Raw genomic sequence first — 22,461 nt, 5'->3', positions numbered from 1 at the left:
CTCTCTGCTCCAACTCCCCTACCCACAATCCTCTCTGCGCATTTGATCTCCTCTAGTGTTTACCGCTGTAAATAAATCACCCTGAAGAACAACAGACATAATCCAGAAGTAAACACAATGTGTATTGATTCTTCTACAGTGGTGGTGAAGGTAACTAGATGTCTCCAGCATGTTACTACCTCTGTAGGACCATCACCAGGGCGACCACCAGTGTTTATAGAGAGAGACCCTTTGAATGAACCCAAAATAAACAGCAATCTGCAGTATTAGAGAAACAGGCTGAAAACAGCAAGTATGATGGTGGATCGTTCTCAGCGCTGCAGTGGCACTGACGTGGTGGTGGTGGTGTGTCAGTGTGTGTTGTGCTGGTACGAATGGATCAGACACAGCAGTGGCTGCTGGAGTTTTAAACACCTCAGTGTCACTGCTGGACTGAGAATAGTCCACAGTGTCACTGATGAAGGACTAGAGGACGACCAACTCAGGTCAAGGTCAAAGGATGTAACAGAATGAACAGTGAGTGGACACAGGGTTTGAAAACTCCCACAGCAACTGTTGTGCCTGATCCACTTGTACACACCACCACCATGTGAATCCTCAAAACATCCAGCAGATCTGGTTCTTCACAAGGTTCCTGCATGGCGCCCTAGTTCTCCACCTAATCCCAAGAAAGACGGAGGTGTCTATCACCACGTCCAGCTCTTCAGATCTTCTTTCGAGCAGCTCTGCAAGGAGAGGAAGGAAAAGAGAAAAGGTAAAGGAGCATTTCTCCGCTCAGCAGTCTCTCGCTCTGCTCGCTTCGGAGCGGCTGGAGCTATCAAACAGCTTTAGCGAAGCACGCTGCGCACTTTACCTCCATAAAGTAACAACAGGATCTCCTGCGTTCCGCGTCGGAGCGAAAAATGAACGCCCACGTCTCCCCGTCATCCGCTTCCCACACTCCACTCTCAGGGAGCTGCACGGAAAATCATCCTGATGGTAACGAGTCACGTTCTGTGTTCGCACGAGGCTGGGATTAGTGTTCTGCAAGATCCAATCACTCAGTCGAGACTGGAGCACTGTGCTTACTCTGAGAAGAACACTATTCATTCCTGGATCCTTCATGGAAAAGGAGATCCCATGTTTAAACTCATGCAACATGTGGAACACAGTTCTGGTTGTTAATGAAATGTCTATGACCTGCTTTGGTCAAAACCCCACAAGCCCCACAGCAGCGATCTCCCCCTGTGTAAACAGCCCTGTTCAGAACGCCCGCTTTCAGCACCTGTTCCTTTAAATGATAACGAGCCACTCGCTGTTCACCCCAATCCTGAGTGCACAGCAGTGAGGAGCGAGGAGCAGGTTTTTAGATGACTTCGCTCAGCTCTGTTTCTTCTCCATTCTCATTTTACTGCATTTAACCTGGTCTTTGCGCTCTCACATAAACACGGGTCCAGTGCTGTGATTGGACAAACCCAGACGAGGGGATGGGGTGATTCTAAAGTCTCTGCACACGAAGTCAAAATTAGAAAGGCTCGTTTTATCCCATGTTTTCTCTGGTCTTGTTTAACAGTGTGTGGGTTGGTGGGCTCCAGATCAGATATATATGATTTTCCACTGTGCACAGATGCAGTCAATCTGTCAAGATGTGTATGGAGTTTCAATTTTGCTTCTATAGTTTAGAGATGGAGCTACAAGGCTAACATTGCTAACAAACACTGCCAGTCAATAGTCACCCAATAAACCTTTGTAAAACACATGCCCACAAAGTCCTCAGAATGTAGTAAAGATAGGGCTGAGTGAATTCACAACAATGACGCACTGCAGAGCATCCTGTAGCTATTACTGGGCTAAGAAACGCCAGAGGAAACTGCACAGTGATGTTTTACAATGCGCTGCTGCACTCCAGGCTCCAGAAGGTGAAACAGTGCAGCACAGTGGGACTTTATGACAACAGTGATGTAGTTCAAACTGGAGACTAAATATGTAAATGAGGTAATCCTGTGGAATTTTACTACTACTTTATGTTTACAAAATAGATAGATAGACAATTAGCATTAGCATGTTTACATAGATAGATAAATTAGCAAAATAGACAGATAGATAGTGTCTTTTTTCCAGGGTATGATAATGATTGGGGTGACTAATGACTTCCAGTGTTTTTTAGCAACATTAGCCTCATAGCTCTAGCTTTAAACTACAGAAACAATATTTGGACTCAGAGCATGTCTCGGCCGACTGATCTGGGGTCAGTTAAAAGCCAGAGATTAGGTAGATTAGGCCCTTATTGGGTGCTTTAGCTTCCTACTAGCGTCTGATTGCACATAACCCTCTAAGCTGCAAACTTCATGCTAGACCCAGTGAGCTTTCAGCGAAAGCCACCAACCACCAAGCAACATCCTTCTGCTTTTCTGATGATCCCTTTTCCTGAATGAAACAGCAGCCTCCATCGCCACGGCAACCGTCTCCAGCATCCACCCAGCTTTGAAGCTGTGCCTGAACAGATAGAGCCGGTGGCTCTGGTGGTACCACGCCAGTGTTGGTACGCCGCTCACGTCCGGCCGCCGCTGCAGAGATAGGAGGACGGCCCTGTGATCGCTGTGGAAACATGACGGAAATAAAACGGGTCTGGGAGAGTGTTTCATAATCGCAGAGGATGATGCGATCACACAGAGGAGCGAGGGACGATAAAACAGACGAGGCACAGGGCTCTCAGCCTTTTCCTGCTGATAAGCAGAGGGCTCCTGCTCTCCGTTTACTTCCTCACAAAGCACACACATACACACACAGGATACACACACATCTGAACACACAGAGGGGTGTTTCTTCTACTCTTTAAGAATATACAAGTCAAAAAATCAAATCAGATGCTCTGGATGGCTGCACATGACCTAATGCTCATCATGCTCAATGCCAAGCTGAAGCTAGAGGGTTGTAAAGCCCCCAGTCTGAACTGTTCTCTGGACTGATGGAGCTCCATCCTGTACCTGGAGAGCCAGAGCTAATCACCCAACCTCAGGACCTGACCTCAATAATCAAATGCTCACAGCAATGTTCCCAGAATCAGAAAATGCCCTTTATTAATACTCTTAATAAATCTAATATTAAGTGCAAACCATAAATCAGGGTGCTCTGGTTTCCTCCCAGGGTCCAAAAACACACGATGGTAGGTGGATTGGCAATAGGTGTGAGTGAAGGTGTGAGTGCGTGTTGGCTTGTGAAGAACTGGCAGCCCAGTACTCAGCACTCGGGTAAGCTCAGGTCCCATGACTCTGAACTGGATGAGCAGTTACAGACAATGAATAAATGTTATTTTATTTTGGACAGTGACAATATATGTTTATTTCACTAATATCAATATAATAATAGTAATACAAATGGACTTATATTTGATCACAAACAAATACTTACACACACTCATTGACAGTCGTTCATGAGGAGAACAGTCTGTTGCAGCGACAATGCTTTATATCTCGCAGTAATTAATGCCATTATTTTCTAATTAACACTTCAGTTTTTCAGCCAGACCACACACACGCACAATGTATACACACACACACATATACACACACACACACACAATGTATACACACACATATACACATGCCACACAACACAATACAAATACAAACAATGCATAAATATATATATATATACACACACTCTCTCATATATGTGCACACACACACACACACACACAATGTATATATATATAAACCTACACATATACACACAATACACACACAACATCAGGGGTAAATGGCCAGAAGTCAGGGAGGTGATCTCTATGTCACTGAAATGAAGAGAGAGAGAGAGAGAGAGAGAGAGAGAGAGAGAGAGAGAGAGAGAGTGATGTGAGAAATCCTGAGATCACACTGACCTTCACTGTTTTAGAGAGCAGTAATAGGCTTCATGTGGTGAGAGAGAGAGAGAGAGAGAGAGAGAGAGAGAGAGAGAGAGAGAGAGAGAGAGAGAGATATTCACCCTCTTTCGTTCAGGGTGGAGAGCGGGGCTGGACTCTGGACTCAAGGACAGTGAGACGGTGGATGCTGCGGAGAGAAACCGTCATTAAAAGCTCACACTATTTACGTGTTCTCTCTTCTCTCTCTCTTCTCTGATTCGCCCACTCGCTCAGACTCACCTCATTATCACAGACACCTGCACAGCACCTACCCCACCCCCCCAACACACACACACACATCCACACCCCGACTCTTTAATATTTGATGCTCAGTAAAATGAGCTTGTCGTGTCCATTGTATTGCGCTGCTACTGAGCCACAGAAACATAACTGAAGCTTCTCTGTCCCAGAGAACACAGTTCCACTACTCCACGTTATTACATGTTATCATTAATATTTTATTACTAAGAATAAAGAGGAATTCCGCTTATTCCATTCCTCTTATTGTGTGTGTGTGTGTGTGTGTGTGAGGGAGAGAGGAGAGAGAGAGAGAGAGAGAGAGAGAGAGAGAGAGAGAGAGAGAGATTACTTCTAAAGTTCTCCACACAAAACAACAACAACACCCGCAACAATAAACAACAACAATAACGTCCATAAGCAGTAGGGGGCGGCAGGGCAGCTGTTCTGCATGGCCCCGCCCACTCGATGCCCCAGTGATGCATGGGGGTGTGTCCAGATGCCACAATATTTAAATATCTTTCCTGTGTTAATTATCTCTTCAAAGAAAGTCCTCTTCTTTGATCCTTAATCATTACTGATTAACTTTACTATTTTACTATTTTACTTTTTGAGTTGTTGTTTTTTTCTTGTTCGTTTGTTTGGTCTGAAAATGTAGCGCCGTATGAATTAGATTAAGATCGTCAATTTATTAAACGTCTTTGTTTTTTAAACGAAAAAAGAGGAGACTTCAAAGCCCTCAATGAGGCGGCCGTTGGCTTTGAGGTGTTTAGCAGCGTCATCGTCAGAGAGAATTCATTTTCACCAGCGTCTTTATCTTTCAAACACAAATCACACACCACACAGCTGAATGTGGCGCGGACGAGAGAGAGAGAGACAGAGAGAGTTATACCCCTCTAGCCCATGCTTGGCATTGAGCACACTGATCTTAGGCTCATGTAGCTGCTCCAGAATGTCCTCTTTCATTTCATACTTTTGGGTAATGACATAAGTCCTGGAATTGTAGTAAAACAAAACCCTTTGTGATTGTGTGTGTGTGTGTGTGTGTGTGTGTGTGTGTGTGTGTGTGTATGTGCTCATAAACCCAGTCAAATCAGGTCAAGTCCTGACTCACTGATCTCTTGCAGCTCCATCACTGCTGCTTTGTCGTCGTTGGTAACCGCATCCCTCGCAGCATCAGCACCTTGCAGCATCAGAGCGATGAGTCAGCAGAGACAGAGAGAGAGAGAGAGAGAGAGAGAGAGAGAGAGAGAGAGAGAGCATATACAGCACAAAGTAGTAAGAAAGACAACAGATGACAAAGAGAGTCTTGATTGTGACAGTGGAAAAGACACTGCGTAAGTCAGAGACCACCCTCCATTTATATTATTTCCAATCAAAACTGTAAGTGTGGAAGAGTCAAGAAGCTTTTACTGAGAAAAGACTCAGAAAGCGGAGAAAAAGCTGACAACTCGGCTCTTCAGAAGAGGATGGATTCTGTGAGAATGGTCACAGGATGCTGTCGGCCGGATGTAGAAGTGACACTGAGGGGTTTAAGCTCCAGCAGCACCGCTGTGTCTGATCCATTCGTACCAGCACAACACACACTAACACACCACCACCACCACGTCAGTGTCACTGCAGCGCTGAGAATGATCCACCACCAAATCATACCTGCTCTGTGGGGTTCCTAAGCATTGATGAGCAGAGTGAAAAGGGCTAATGAAGTATGCAGAGCAACAGGTGGACAACCGTCTGTAATTGAAAAACTACAAAGTTCTCCTGTGTGATCAGTGGAGCTAAAGAATGTGCACATTAAATGTAGAGGTGGCTCGTCTTGCTTGTCTTTTTTTATGAAGACTCACGCACACACACACACACACACACACACACACACACTGACTTAAACGCCTGTGGATGTATTCCTGGAGCTTTTTGCCATGGTCAGTTGTTGCCATGGCACCAGGGTTTAGCCCCAGTGCATGGACTCTGTCCCCTCTAATGGGACATCAGGGCTATTTTCTCACGCTGTAATTCCCGCTGCTTTTTTCCTTTCAAATCCGGACTCATGTTTGCAACCTTCTACTCACAGCTTACAGGAGGTCTGTCCAGTGAGAGAGGTCACTCCTGTCTTCAGGCCGTACCTTTAAAACAGAAAACATTCCCGAGGCTGATTATTGATAGTTAGAGAGCGATTGCGTCACAGCTTGTTCCCGCCCACAGCACTCTAGCTGTGTTTTTTATTGTACCTCAGTGGCTAGAGTGGGGGTGACACAGTGGCGCAGCAGGTAGTGTCACAGTCACACAGCTCCAGAGACCTGGAGGTTGTGGATTCAAGTCCAGCTCCAGGTGACTGTCTGTGAGTAGTTCTCCTTGTGTGTTCTCCCTGTGTCCGTGTGAGTTTCCTCCAGGTGCCCATTTCCTGTTTTAGGTGTGAATGTGTGTGTGTTGCCCTGTGAAGGACCGGTGCCTCCTCCAGGGTGTATTCCCGCCTTGCGCCCAATGATTCCAGGTAGGCTCTGTGGACCCACCGCGACCCTGAACTGGATAAGCGCTTACAGATAATGAATGAATGGCTAGAGTGGCCTCAGCAGGCAGTGGATTCTAATCTTCCTGTTTTTATCACAGTTTTAATTATTTTTGAGAGCAAAATTGTTCTTGCTTTGCATCCTGGGATTGCCTTTGCGGCTAAAGAAGTGTTCAATTCCGCTTTAAAACTTAAGCCAAATTAAGGTACCTTTGTGGGCAGCGCATTTAAGGTGTCTAAGAATTGGGACAGCCTACGTGTCGGGAGCACACACACTGTGAAGAAAAATACTCTCTATGTAGACAACTCACTAGGCTTTGAGACAGACGGCCTGTGTCTGCCACCCAACTGCTGGAGGCCATTTTGATCAAGAGCAGGGCTGTCACTGGAGATGAATTATTAGGGGGGGCTAAGCTTTAACCAGTGGGGTCTGGGGTAATTGCCTCAAAGCAGCAAATTTCTTTGATGAGGTACAAATTAAGCAAAACCACTAGTAGCTGTTGCCTTAACAAAAAATAAATAAATATCTATCTAGAGGTTGAAAAACATAACTGAGTTGTGAACAACTATTAACTCATTATGTGCTGGTATGTGTAAAATGTACAGTCAGGAAATATAACGTCAGCTGTGGTCCGATTTTGGAAATTTTAGCCGATATTACAACTGACAACTTGGCGCCTATTTTGTGCTTGCGCATATGCACCGACGCATGTAAATTGTCTCCTGTGTGGACGTTTTTCACAGTTTCTGCAGAGAACAGTCTCTGGGATTAAATTTCTCTGTGGTGAAAACTAATTTAAAATATTAGCGACGCTCAGTACACACACACACACACACACACACACACACACAGCAGATTAAACGACAGAATGATACTCTCAACCACCTCAGTGCAAGAGCCCCTTTTATATAAAACACACGAAAATAGATATAGAATCATTCAGCGTCTGAATTTATTACTGAAACACGATGACAAATGATTACAAACATTTATTCAAACTCGCTCTCCCTCGCTCACTCGCTCAGAGCCCATTTATGACACCCCCCCCCTTCGCTCTCTAAAACAAACCCGGTGCTGCACTAATTAGCAGCCCCCTAGAAACCATTCATGTGGAACCAGCAGTAAAATCTTTGATAAAAGTATAAATAAACTACAAAAGGATCAAATTAAAAAGCACAGAAATGTACAAACGAGAAAAGGCTTGTCCTATGACAACAAGAATTTATTTTACTTTAATTACAAATAAGAAAAAATGATCGTTTATCCACTCCAAGGTGATAATTATCAGTTATCGTATAGGCCCAAAAAATTCAGTGCATCCCTAATACAAGCCCTTAACCCTGTAAAAGTAAGTAGGAGACGTCTCCTGCAGTGTGTCCTCCTTGCTGGACCTGTAGGAGGGTGATGGGTGGGTAACCTGATGGAGGCAGGTTGTGTGATGGTGAAGCTTTAAATCTCCAGGGTGTGACCCCATCTCCACAGACGACGGTATCCTGACCTTTCCTGACATTTCGTGGGTGGCTCTCTGCGTTTGATCCCTGCTCCACCCACAGTGAAGGGTTTCTCTCCATAAACACCCCCCAGGTTCCCCTCAAACTATGAGTGTGTCTCAGTTCCTTCTGGTTAGCCTCACTGCCCACTTCGCAGGTAGCTTTGACATCCAGCCTCAGTCCTCCAGCGCCTTGTTTTTTGCACTTGCTGTCTCTCACACAGGAGCACTGTGGACCTCTACAATAACTGTAACAAAAATGCGTCAAATTTACAGTAAAATACTGGCAGCTGATTGTCAGAATTTCACAGTTGTAATATATTCACAATATAGTTTTTAACCACAGTTTTGCCTGTGACAAATGCAGGGATGGCAATTGAGACGAAGCCACACTGTGAACAAGAAACTTTTATACAGCCCTTAAAGAACACCATGTAATGTTTCTTACAGTACAGTGCTGTAGGGATTAATTACACTGGGGGGAGACCCTGGAGCAAAAATAAATAAATAAATAAATAAATAATACCTAGTGTCATTTTAAAGGCAACATCGACAGTTCTGAGAGACTGCTGTTCTTTTACTTCGTTTAAGTTCAGAAGCTCTGCGTCTTTTAAGGTGGAATGACATGAAACTCATTTTTTTTTTCCAGAAAGGAGACGTGAAATGTAATAAAACACTATCTCACTGTTACAGGAACTGTATTCCAACTCTGTTCAATTTACAGGTCTTTACTGTCATAGTTTGACACTTTTTCCACCATAATATCTACTGACATTTTTATAGTGACGGGCAGCATGGTGGTGCAGCAGGTAGTGTCACAGTCAGCCGCAGTCAGCTCCGGTTTCCTCCCACAGTCCAAAAACACACATTGGTAGGTGGATTGGCGACTCAAAAGTGTCCGTAGGTGTGAGTGAATATGTGTGTGTGTGTGAGTGTGTGTCACTCTGTGAAGGACTGGCGCCCCCTCCAGGGTGTGTTCCCACCTTGTGTCCAGTGATTCCGGCAAGGCACCAGACCCACCGTGACCCTGAACTGGATAAGGCTTAAAGACAATGAATGAATGAATTCCACCTGTTGCTCTGCATACTTTGCCCTTTCACTCTGGCCTTCACTGCTCTGGGGGTCCTGAGTATTGACAAGTAGGTTACAAGGGGATTAACAAAGTGTGGATTGGAGACGGAGAGGGAGAGAGAGAGAGAGAGAGAGAGAGAGAGAGAGAGAGAGAGAGAGAGAGAGAGAGAAAGAGGGAGAGAGAGAAGGAAAGAGTAAGAGAAACAGAGAGATGGAGAGAGAGAGAGATAGAGAGAAGAAAAGAGTGAGAGAAACAGAGATGGAGAGAGAGAAGAAAAGAGTTAGAGAAACAGAGATGGAGAGAGATAGAGAGAAGTGGAGAGAGAGAGAGAGAAGAGTGAGAGAAAGAGATGGAGAGAGAGAGAAGGAAAGAGAGTAAGAGAAACAGAGATGGAGAGAGAGAAGAAAAGAGTGAGAGAAACAGAGATGGAGAGAGATAGAGAGAAGAAGAGTGAGAGAAAGAGATGGAGATAGATAGAGAGAAGAAGAGTGAGAGAAACAGATGGAGAGAGAGAGAGAAGAAAAGAGTGAGAGAAAGAGATGGAGAGAGAGAGAAGGAAAGAGAGTAAGAGAAACAGAGATGGAGAGAGAGATAAAGAGAAGGAAAGAGTGAGAGAAACAGAGACAGGGAGAGAGAGAGAGACAGACAGACAGAGACAGCGAGAAACAGGGAGAGAGAAAGCGCAAGAGACAGAGATAGAAAAAGAGAGTGCCCTTGTGCTCTCTCCATCTTCTTCTTTCATCCTCAACTCCTACCTTCTGCTGCGACTGTGAATAACTCCCCACAAGTGTGACCTGTGTTTCCTGACCTCACACTCTCCGCTTCACAGACGCTTTAGAAAAGAAGACCTTGGCGAACGGAGCGATCTTCCAGAACTTTCAGCTAATGAATCGCGCTTGAAGGCCAACCGCCTGAAAAGTGAATCATACACTGCTGTGGTGGTCTGTGTTTTCACAAAGTAATGCGCTTGGTTTTAACTCCACACTCTTAGAAACGATGGTTCTACAAGGGTTCTTTATCAAAGGAAATGGTTCTGTACACTGTAAAACCGAACTGCACTTCTTAATGAAACAATTAAGTTAGTGCAACTTAAATGATACTGAAATGTGTGATCACTCAACACTAACGGCAGCCTATTTAACTTTTTTCCCACTTTAAATAATAAAGCAGTTACAGAGGTCTGGATGTAAACTGCTGCACCATTTAAAGTAAAACAAAGCTGGAAGCTGGAGAATAAAAGCGTCAATATTCTCTCTTTCCATCTTAAAAACGGTAACTGTTGTGCTGGTTCATCTACTTCTGTTTACGTTTCTGTTGGTGGACTCAAGTGCTACAATACGTTTTTCTTATTGTCACTCAGTCCACCTTTATATCTCCTGTTGAGCTTCTGTTTACCTGTGACGCGTCCGATATGCTCTCTCCTGATTGGCTGGGCCCAGTCAGGTGGTGGCTTTCTTTTGAGAGTTTCTGAACCCAACCCAACCCACCATACACTGAGCTCACAATTGAAATGATTATTAAAACTCACTTTCATCTTTTTCATTGGCTACTGGCACGATCTATTTGCATATGGGCGTGGCTTTCCCCATTCCTCACCATGACTGTGTGGCAGTCTAAAGCTGTAAGTTTATATTTGCCTGGTCTTGATATTGAAAGTCCTAAGTGCAAGTTACTGCTTTTTCTGCTGTAAGTGCAGCATGTTGTTTGCTGAAAACCAATTAAAGTGTTGCTTGTACAGATCTGTGGCATAAGTGTTTGGGGTCTTGATAATTGTTGGGATAAAATATTAGAAGTGTGTAATACTAACTTGTAGTAATTCACTGGTTTAAGTAGTAACAGTAATGCGAACATGTTTGAGTTTTTAAACTCTATTTGAGTTCACGTAACTCGTCAGGTTTTACAGTGTATAGAACCCTGAACACTTGAAGAAACTTTTGCATGATTAAAGAGTTCCTTAGCTGTACGTGGTTCTGTACAGCACCTTTTAGAAAACCTTTTAGGATCCTCTGTTGTTAAAAAATTATGTTGTAACAATAGAAGGCGGCGGCACGGTGGTGCAGCAGGTTAGTGTCGCAGTCACACAGCTCCAGGGGCTCCCGCTCCGGGTGACTGTCTGTGAGGAGTTGGTGTGTTCTCCCTGTGTCTGTGTGGGTTTCCTCCGGGTGACTGTCTGTGAGGAGTTGGTGTGTTCTCCCTGTGTCTGTGTGGGTTTCCTCCGGGTGACTGTCTGTGAGGAGTTGGTGTGTTCTCCCTGTGTCTGTGTGGGTTTCCTCTGGGTGACTGTCTGTGAGGAGTTGGTGTGTTCTCCCTGTGTCTGTGTGGGTTTCCTCCGGGTGACTGTCTGTGAGGAGTTGGTGTGTTCTCCCTGTGTCTGTGTGGGTTTCCTCCGGGTGACTGTCTGTGAGGAGTTGGTGTGTTCTCCCTGTGTCTGTGTGGGTTTCCTCCGGGTGACTGTCTGTGAGGAGTTGGTGTGTTCTCCCGGTGTCTGTGTGGGTTTCCTCCGGGTGACTGTCTGTGAGGAGTTGGTGTGTTCTCCCTGTGTCTGTGTGGGTTTCCTCCGGGTGATTGTCTGTGAGGAGTTGGTGTGTTCTCCCTGTGTCTGTGTGGGTTTCCTCCGGGTGACTGTCTGTGAGGAGTTGGTGTGTTCTCCCTGTGTCTGTGTGGGTTTCCTCCTGGTGACTGTCTGTGAGGAGTTGGTGTGTTCTCCCTGTGTCTGTGTGGGTTTCCTCCGGGTGACTGTCTGTGAGGAGTTGGTGTGTTCTCCCTGTGTCTGTGTGGGTTACCTCCGAGTGACTGTCTGTGAGGAGTTGGTGTGTTCTCCCTGTGTCTGTGTGGGTTTCCTCCGGGTGACTGTCTGTGAGGAGTTGGTGTGTTCTCCCTGTGTCTGTGTGGGTTACCTCCGAGTGACTGTCTGTGAGGAGTTGGTGTGTTCTCCCTGTGTCTGTGTGGGTTTCCTCCGGGTGACTGTCTGTGAGGAGTGTGGTGTGTTCTCCCTGTGTCTGCATGGGTTTCCTCCGGGTGTCTGTCTGTGAGGAGTTGGTGTGTTCTCCCTGTGTCTGTGTGGGTTTCCTCCGGGTGACTGTGAGGAGTTGGTGTGTTCTCCCTGTGTCTGTGTGGGTTTCCTCCGGGTGCTCTGGTTTCCTCCCACAGTCCAAAAACACACGTTGGTAGGTGGATTGGCGACTCAAAAGTATACTGATTTCCTGATCATTTCCTGATAGAGCTCATAACGAATGCAGCTGCCAATAAATTCTGCACTTGTCGTTTTCACACTACTTCATTTTTAAGTTATATTTATGTTGAATGAAATGAGAATTGTTTATTTTTAATTCACTTTAACCAATGTGATAAAATCTGTCCTTCACAGATCAACGAAGACACACCCCGGGCCCGTGGTCCACCTGAGCGACAGCCCGAAGGATGAAGGGAAGGTAAGACAGAGCTGTGGAGAAAGGTGGAGAATTAAATGAGCAGCAAACTGACAAAAGCATTGGAAAAATCCCTTGTAAATAATATAAAGTTATTCTCACCTTCACCTCAGAGCATTGCTAACACACTGACATGTCCTCTCTCTCTCTCTCTCTCTCTCTATATATATATATATATATATATATTCTCTATTAGTCTTCCTTTCTTTCTCTCTATTTTCATCCCTCTCTTTCTTGCTTCTTGTTTTATCTACTTTTCATCCATTTTTCTCAATTCATCTCTCTATTTTTGTCCTTTCTCTACTCTCTCTCTCTCTCTCTTTCTTACTACTTCTCTCCCCCTCGTCCACTTTCCAGAACTCATCCAACCTAAGGTCCAACCCTTCACTCATTATCTCCTGTCTGCCATTAGATCCTCACAGCAATGTTCCGATATCCAGTGCAACCTCTCCCAGGAGAGAAGAAGCTGTTACTGAGACTCAGTTCAGAAATGTACATGAGCAGTCATCCACACACTTTTGGACTTCTAGTGAATGTAAACTTAAGTGTGTGTCTGTGTGTACGAGAGAGAGAGAGAGAGAGAGAGAGAGAGAGAGAGAGAGAGGAGTTATTTGAGGTGAAGGTCTAAATCAGTGTCAGCAGAATTGCTGTGTCCACCTTTTGTGAATTAATGAGCTTTGAATAAACACACACACACACACAAAGGTGAACCTCTACTACCCGACAAGCCCTCCAGGGACCTGTTTAGAGAAAGTAGAGAATGTCTAAATGCAGGGAAAAGCCAAGCAGTAAATTCCTGAAGATGTCTTTGTCTTTCTCATTTTCTCTCTCTCTCTCTCTCTCTCTCTCTCTCTCTCTCTCTCTCTCTCTCTCTCTCTCTCTCTCTCTTTCTCTCTCTCTCTTTCACTCACTCTCTCATTCTCACACACAAATATTCCTCTAACTATGCTGATGTTGTTGTTGTTTACCTGTTTGTCCAGCTTCTGGTTGGTTTTGAAAGCGGCACCATTGTGATGTGGGACCTGAGATCCAAACGAGCCGACTTCAGAATCTACTATGATGAGGTGAGAGAGAGAGTGAAAGAGTGAAAGAGAGGGAGAGTGAAAGAGTGAAAGAGAGAGAGAGCGTAATGGCGAATGAATGAAACAAAGCATGTGGAGATGATGAGATGGAGTGCGGGATTCAGGGAGGAGCTGTGTGTTAAGAAAGCGGTGTGAGACGAGTGGAGCAGATAATGGCATTTGAAAACGTTCCTCTCTCGTCTCTCGCCGCCGCGTGATCTTTCTCACAAAGTTTATTTAATCAAATGACAAGGAATCGTTCATCTCCCTGCAGCTTTCCGGCTGTTTCCCTACAACACACATCCAACAGCACACTCCCCGAGCACAGCCAATCATAATACTCAATAACTAATCAATAACTGTCAGAACAAAAGAGAGAGAGAGAAAGGGATAGAACAGACACAGAGAGAGAAATGGAAGAAAATGAAGAAGAGAGGAAGAGAGACATAGAAGAAAGAAGGAAAGATTTGAATAATATATTTACAATAAAATTGACAATAAAATTTTACAAAAATAAAGTTCAAAATAGCTGCAGGTAGCGTCTCTGTCAAACAGCTCCAGGGTCCTGGGGTTGTGGGTTTGAGTCCTGCTCCGGGTGACTGTCTGTGAGGAGTTGGTGTGTTCTCCCTGTGTCTGCGTGGGTTTCCTCCGGGTGACTGTCTGTGAGGAGTGTGGTGTGTTCTCCCTGTGTCTGCGTGGGTTTCCTCCGGGTGACTGTCTGTGAGGAGTGTGGTGTGTTCTCTCTGTGTCTGTGTGGGTTTCCTCCGTGTGACTGTCTGTGAGGAGTTGGTGTGTTCTCCCTGTGTCTGCGTGGGTTTCCTCCGGGTGACTGTCTGTGAGGAGTGTGGTGTGTTCTCTCTGTGTCTGTGTGGGTTTCCTCCGTGTGACTGTCTGTGAGGAGTTGGTGTGTTCTCCCTGTGTCTGTGTGGGTTTCCTCCGGGTGACTGTCTGTGAGGAGTTGGTGTGTTCTCCCTGTGTTTGCGTGGGTTTCCTCCGGGTGACTGTCTGTGAGGAGTTGGTGTGTTCTCCCTGTGTCTGTGTGGGTTTCCTCCGGGTGACTGTCTGTGAGGAGTTGGTGTGTTCTCCCTGTGTTTGCGTGGGTTTCCTTCGGGTGACTGTCTGTGAGGAGTGTGGTGTGTTCTCCCTGTGTCTGCGTGGGTTTCCTCCGGGTGCTCCGGTTTCCTCCCACAATCCAAAAACACACGTTGGTAGGTGGATTTGCGACTCAAAAGTGTCCGTAGGTGTGAGTGTGTGAGTGAATGTGTGAGTGTGTGTCGCCTTGTGAAGGACTGGCGCCCCCTAAAGATTGTGTTCCTGCTTTGCGCCCAATGATTCCGGGTAGGGTCCAGATCCAACTGGATAAGGGTTACAGACAATGAATGAATGAAGTTTCAGAGAAAAGTGACATTACTCCGATAATAAATTCATACATTTTGAAGAATAGTGTATGTCTCCAGAAGCGGAAGGGGTTAAATGTGACCCACTGAATAAAATGAAAAGGTTTTTATTTTTCAGGTTCCAGACATGATTCTGCGTTGTCTGAAGTGTTAGATACGGATTCCCCTCAGTTTATCGAGCCCTTTCTGTGTGGAATGATATCCGGCTCTTCCATTGAGTTGTGGAATATGACTTTCAATCCCGGCTGGTCTCCAGCTCCGGCCCCCGATGCCGGGAGAGTCCGAACTCTGTAATCCCAGCACGTAGTGGACACTCTAACGGCAGTAATCATCCGTCTGGATGAAGGATAAAGGCAGGCACTCACTCGAATGGTCAGAATCACCTCTTCATCAGAGGACAATGATGTTTACTCTGGGAGCGAAGCAGGGAAATGTTAGAGAGAATTTTCCTGGAGGTGTTGGAGTTGGGATAGGCTTACTGAACTGAATCTGAGTCGAGTTACGAATCACTGGAATATGAATCTGATTTGAGTCATGAGAATAAGGGCAGAGAGGAGGAGAAAGAGTAAATCGATGATAGAGAGAAAGTGTGAAAAAAGAGAGAGCTCTGCATCAAATCAGATCCATCTTTTCCTTGTTCTCTCTCTTTTTCTCTCTGCAGGCGATTCACTCGGTGAGTTGGCATCATGAAGGGCGTCAGTTCATGTGCAGCCACTCTGATGGGAGTCTAACCATGTGGAACCTGAGGAACACAGCCAAACCCTTCCAGATCACCTTCCCTCACGGTGAGAGAGAACCCCCTCCTTTTTGAGTGTCATCTCACCCCTAGGAGTTGAGTTACAGGGTGTAGTGGTTAATATCCCCCCCTATGAAATGGGACAACCCTTCAAGACCCTGATACATCATCAGAACACAAGTTTAAACAGAGCAGCGCTTCTTTCCCAATTGACTAGTGCTGCTCTATAGCAGCTCTGCACCAGTCTGCAGTGATATCAGAGGAGCTTCTGGACCTCATTCTCCTTCAGAAGAGTTCCACAATCGTATATCATCCCCTTCTCCTCACTCTTCTGTGATATGGAACTCATTTCAGGTTCTCATCCTGTGGATTTTTGTTCGAACTTCCAGTTCCACCTTAAATGTTGCAGTAGCAGTGTAATTGCTTCACTATTTAAGGTGGAACTGGGAATTTACAGCTAACTACAGAGACAGTAGCTACTGCTTGTGCTGTTTTCTCATTGTTCTGAAGTAAAGAGCCATAATCCACTGAAACTACAATAAACTTATTAAAGATAATACACTGGTGATCATAGAGTTCAAAGGAGAAAATGCTGACATCTGTGGGTTGCTTTGAGCGCTGCGCAGCGTCTCCAAGGCATCATAACCCTCCGTTTGGAGTGTGTCTCTGAAAGTCACACTTCACCCCACCCCTCTTTCCCAACAAGAACTGAGCTGCTGAGTAAAATCAATAACACAAGCGCAGTGTGTTATTAAAACATCTCGTCCTGTTTTCATTCACATTCATCGTAGAGCCACAGCTCGCCTCAGCGCAGGGCCTGCGTCCCTCCGCAGTGTCATCACGTTTGGTGTAGTTTTATTTCCTGTCTTCATTAAATTTGAATTTGATTGGCTGGAAAAATGAATTAGACGTCAGCCTGGTAATATCACTGCTCGGGTGTCTCATTCATTTGGAGAGATTCACAGACTCTCTTTCACACACACACACACACACACTCTCTTTCTCTCTCACAGAGCTGTGGCCAACTTCATACATGAGTCATCCTCTAATATTTAATGAATGTGGAGCTTCTCATCACTGACAGTTTATTTGGACAGTGACCAAAGCCAATGGTCATAACGTGTTTGTGTGTGTATGTTTGAAGACAAATATCTTTATATTAAGACCTTATCAAACCTGCTATAGAATAGAAATCAAATTTATTTTATATAAAATAGCTCTAAGAGTTGAAGGTTTATTTTGGAGTAATGTTTGTTACGAGTCGACCAATAGGAGATGATTCACACAAATATGGATCAAAGAGGAAAGATGAGCTCTCGCCCTTCGCTGCCGTTGTATTCTTAGCTGAACCTGTGTGTGCTTTAGGTCCTTTACACCTTTATTTGCTACACAAAACATGGGAGTTTCTTTTTTAATTCGTCCGAGAACTTACATTCGGCATAGCTGCTCGAGATGAGTGTGGGTACATGAGCTTTGCCTGACGTAAACAAGGACTACTGACGTGCAGACTGACCAATTAAATGTTTACAGAGAAGGTTTATCGACCAATAACGGTAGCTCTACAGTCAGACCGTCCAATCAGAAGATTTTAGGCTACTTCACCACGCCCCCTTCTCACTCAATCGAACCAATCAGAGTAGGGGAGGGCGGGACTAGTTTGTGAACGAAACTTCTTGAAGTTCTATGTAAGCGCTAGAAAAAGAAAATCCCGGACGTTTGTGAAATTCCGCCCGGATATTTTTTTAAGTCTAAAAAAGAGGACATGTCCAAGTAAAAGAGGACGTCTGGTCACCCTAAACACAGAGGCTAACACGCAGAAAAAACATACAGAAAAGAGCTAGCATATCTAACACTAGTAAAATACAGGGGGAAAATCTGAAGTAGCTAACGCTCAGGTAAAATTAAAAAAACAGCACCTTAAGTATCATACTGCTGTACCTTTAAAGGTACATTACACTGTTTGTACCTTTAGTAACAATAATGTACCTCCTCCATACCATTTTCCTGAGAGTACAGGGAAAACATGTCAAATGTACAGGAGACTAGCTAACACTCAGCAACCATTACCATCTGAAAAACCATAGCGACCACTCAGGTAAGCTCATCATCCACTCAGCCTGAGGCTTCCCCAGGAAATGTAGTGTATTGTGTGTATTTATGTAGCCAGATGAACATGGCATTCATCCATCCATCCATCCATTATCTGTAACCGCTTATCCAATTTAGGGTCGCGGGGGGTCCAGAGCCTACCTGGAATCATCGGGCGCAAGGCGCAGGGAGAATACACCCTGGAGGGGACGCCAGTCCTTCACAGGGCAACACAGACACACACACATTCACTCACATGGCATTCATAGAAGGATAAATACAGGACATAACACATCCTGTGACTTTCAGGTAAATCTCAGCGAGACGGCAGGAAAGAGTCGTGTAAACCCATCCTTAAAGTGGAGTACAAGACCTGCAGAAACAGGTGAGTGAGCACCTGACGTTTAACACTAGAAGTGCTGATTTCAAGGCTGTGGTTCTGTTTTCTGAAAGCTACATGACACAGCACATCCCATAATTCAGTGCAGCTGGTGAATTACTGGGATTTTTTATATATGACATATATATGAAAGAAGTCCCGGCATGTTTTCATGATGAGGTGGAGTTTACAGTAGCGACAGAGAAGTCTCTCATCAGGTCTCTATGGAGATAACAGTGAATGAGTGAAGAATGCTTGGCTTATGTGTGTACTTATGTATCGAGAACCTTATTTTCTAACCGTTCAGTCTCCTCCTGCAGATTTGTCTGCTCAGACGTGGATAAAGACCCCGCGCTGGGGTCTGAAAGCCTGTTGTTTTTGTTTTCTTGTTTCCAGCTCGGTAACCAGGCATCTGAGCATTTTGCCATTGATTGCTCGTCCTCTTTTCTGCTGTTTCTTGGCTGGACCTCCAGATCTTCACGCTACTCTGCTTTAATAGCTTTTCTGATTGTGTTTTGCGGCAGTTCTGATGTCTCTGTGTTTATTCTCCTGTTTAAAGCGGCACATTTGTCTTTAAACGACCAATATCCTGCGTTTTCCAGTTGTTTTCTCAGACATCAAATTTTTGAGTCGTTTTTTCCCCAAACTCAATCATAAATCATTATGCCTGAAGGAAATGTGCTCGGGCTTTATAAAAAAACATACAGCATATATGTAAATGATCTCTGTTCTGATTGGCTGGCCCGTGCTCTTTCTCATTCAGAAAGCATTAAAACAAACCTGACAACTTCAGTATGGGCAGAGCTAATCAGTCAAAAATTCGAACACAGCTCTTCTCTCTCTTTCTCTCAGTGAATCGTTTGTGATTTTCTCTGGTGGCCTGTCGTATGATAAAGCCGGACGGAGGCCCACACTGACCATAATGCATGGAAAAGCCATCACAGTTCTGGAAATGGACCACCCCATTGTGGATTTCACTGTGCTCTGCGAAACCACATATCTCAATGGTAACACACATATGCACACACACACACACACACACACACACTATGGGTCTGTCCCAAAACCTAGTATGTTGTCTACATAAAGAGCATTTTACATCATACTGTGTGTGCTCCCGACACGTAGGTTGTCCCAATTCTTAGACACCTTAAATACACTGCCTACTGATGTACCTTAATATGGCTGAATTTTAAGGCTATTTCTAACTGTTCCTCAGCCATTAAGGCAATCCCATGATGCAATACAAGCACAACTCCTGTCTATTTCGTTCTTCTCCCAGAATAAAAAAAATTAAATCACCATTTAAACGGGAAGAGAAGACTCCATGGTGATGACACTGAGATTTGTAAACACCCCTACAGTGAGTGAGTTAAGGTACTTCACAGTTGAACAACTTTACACTCTCCTTAGAAAAGCATTGCCAACCCAGTGGGACATTCTAGAGCAGCTGCACATGAGCCCATGTTCACCCATGCTCAATGCCCAGCATCCGCCAGAGTGGTGTAAGACCTCATTATTGGAGGCAAAATGCCACTAAATCTACACAGAAATGTTCCAATATCCGCCTTAATTAACACCTAATTAATACCCTTTGCTTCTGTGTGTGTGTGTGTATGTGTGTATGTGTGTGTATGTGTGTATGTGTGTGTATGTGTGTGTGTGTGTTTGTGTTTGTGTGTATGTATCAGAGGTCCAGGAGCCATATGCAGTGGTGGTTCTGCTGGAGAAAGACTTCATTGTAGTGGACCTAACACAGAGCACGTGAGTACACACACACACACACAAACACACTAACACAGTTCACACTACACTTAACAATCTCTCTGACCTGCAGTAACACCTCTCAACACCCACAATGCAGGTGTGTGTGTGTGTGTGTGTGTGTGTGGATCAAATTGAACAAATTGAATGCGATAAAGGTGTAAACACAATAGTTAGATACCCACTGAGTTTAATAGCTAATGCTAACTTTCTGACTGTCTTATGTTTTGTCCAGTTTCCCCATCTTCGAGAACCCTTACCCCATGGACATCCACGAGTCCCCGGTCACTTGTACGGCTTACTTCGCCGACTGTCCCCCGGACATCATCCCCGTGCTCTACTCCATCGGAGCCAAGCACAAAAAGACGGGCTACAGCCACAAGGTAAAGAAGCTCCATTCCGGTTTACGAACTGTTCTGCACATTTCCACCAACAAAAACAGGTTCCAGAACCTGAAAAGTTTGTTTGCTGCGTGAACCACAGAATAGTAGGATTTTCAGCACAAACCGTGACACCATCTGTAGGTGTGTCTACTTACAGAAGCATGGAGCAATGGTGACACCCACAAAGAGCGCACAGTGTAGTTGATCCATATTTGCTTTTTAGAGAAAAACACAAGTCTGTAACGATGCCACAAAAACTCGCAGGTCGTCTATACGCTACACCATCTTCTCACTTCTGTTTACTGCCACTGTCAAAAGCCCTATGTTAACGATGTACCCTGTGATTTATCCTCGGTTCCACTAACACTGGTGTAAACGTGGCTGGTTCACGGAAAAGCACCAAGGTTCTAATAAACCCCAACGGAAACAGTTCAAGAGCCAGAGTTCTTTTGGTGGAAGAGGGCTATGCGTGTCCACTGTTTAGTTCTGGACCCCTACATATGTCCGGCGCATTCAGACTTTTACTGATATTATTAGCTAGTATTAGTTCATTTCAGTATCAATATTATTGAGATAGTGTTGATTAGTATTAGTATTGCTTAAATGAGTGTTAGCATTTATTAGATTGCTAGTTTTAGTGAATTTGGGTACTGTTAGTATTACATTATATTATTATTGTAATTACTTTTAAGCAAGGCTGTCACGGCTGGGCAGGACAGACAAGGGAGGCGGATGTACACTCCAGGAATTTTATTAAAAAAAGACAGAATCAAAATAAACATGGGTAATACAGACTAGACAAGACTAAACTAAACCGAACTGAACAAGGACAGACAGGAAACAACCGTGAACCGGGGTAGATACATGTGAACACAGAAACACACATCTACACACACAAGAACCGACAAGGCAGCACTGAAACAAAGGGACCATATATACACAGCACAGACAAGGAACACCTGGGGACAATTGGACAGAGGCGGGACTAAGGCGGAGACAGAAACAAAACAATAACAGAGCTGAGAAAAACAGACAGGACAGGGCCAGGGCGTGACAATAAAAAAACAGTAAAAAGCTGTTAAATTATGAGAAAAAAAATGATAAAAACAATAAATTATTTAAAATTATTAAAATATTGCAATTAAAGGAAACTCATTTTTTATAATTATTCAAATATTTAAAATGATTCAATAAAAGAAAAAAAATTAATGAGCCGTTTCCTGAATTAAAAGTGAGGAGTGTTTTAGCATTAGCCTTAATATTAGCTGTGTTCACATGAGTTGCTATGTTAGTATAAATGTAATAATAGTTTATTCTTCTTATTATTATTGTTGGTATTTGTCAGTTAGTATTAGTATTAGATATTATTAGTTAGGTTTTATTAGTTATTGTTAATGTAATATAATCAGGGGCATTTCACATTTAGGGGTACAGGACTGTCCAATCAGAACGGAGCTCATTAAAAGCACAGTCTGTTTAAAAAGGAACAGGGAACGGTTGGAAAATTCCTGCATTAAAAAATCTATTATTAAGTTTCTTTTACATAAGAGCCACATGTTTAATTAGTTTTTTATTCAGAGAAGAGTCAGTGTGTGTGTGTGTGTGTGTTTGTGTGTGGTCTGTCGGTGGAGATGTAATTGCGCTGTGTGACTGTGTTTGTGTCTCCACAGCGGGGAAGGTGTGTAATTTGTGTGTAATTTGTTTGTTTTTGTTTCTCAGGAGTGGCCTGTGAGCGGAGGGACGTGGACAGTCGGCTCTCAGACGTATCCTGAGATCATTATCACAGGGTGGGTGTAAAGTAAAACAGTGGGGGTTTTAAGCTATTGTCAGTTTCAGAACATAATTTCATGACCAACTGCTTAATAAGATGCTGTACAGCAGCAGGGACAGATGTGTTTGTGATGTGGTCACAAACCAACCACATCACACTGTTGTTTTTTTTGGGGGGTGGGGTGGTGTGGGGGGGACAGAGACACAGATAAACCCCTAGAAGACTGTAAGGAAGACCCTCATTCACAAACACCCCTCACAGTGGTTACT

General features: G+C 44.3%; 1 protein-coding gene across 8 annotated transcripts in view; it reads left to right on the top strand.

The window, feature by feature from the left end:
- stxbp5l (syntaxin binding protein 5L) overlaps positions 1-22,461 on the top strand; it is a 122,469-nt gene that overhangs the window by 51,625 nt on the left and 48,383 nt on the right. For all 8 annotated transcript variants that reach the window (XM_066686210.1, XM_066686205.1, XM_066686209.1 and 5 more), the window contains exons 6-13: positions 12,553-12,616; positions 13,594-13,677; positions 15,733-15,856; positions 18,205-18,280; positions 19,127-19,281; positions 19,966-20,038; positions 20,274-20,421; positions 22,141-22,208. In XM_066686210.1, the coding sequence (XP_066542307.1) occupies positions 12,553-12,616; positions 13,594-13,677; positions 15,733-15,856; positions 18,205-18,280; positions 19,127-19,281; positions 19,966-20,038; positions 20,274-20,421; positions 22,141-22,208 (792 nt within the window). The remainder of the gene's footprint in view (positions 1-12,552; positions 12,617-13,593; positions 13,678-15,732; positions 15,857-18,204; positions 18,281-19,126; positions 19,282-19,965; positions 20,039-20,273; positions 20,422-22,140; positions 22,209-22,461) is intronic.

This window comes from Hoplias malabaricus, chromosome 12 (genome assembly GCF_029633855.1).
Source record: "Hoplias malabaricus isolate fHopMal1 chromosome 12, fHopMal1.hap1, whole genome shotgun sequence".
Classification (NCBI taxonomy): Eukaryota; Metazoa; Chordata; class Actinopteri; order Characiformes; family Erythrinidae; genus Hoplias; species Hoplias malabaricus.
The sequence above is the reverse complement of the archived record's forward strand: the minus strand, read 5'-3'. Positions and strand labels throughout refer to the sequence as shown.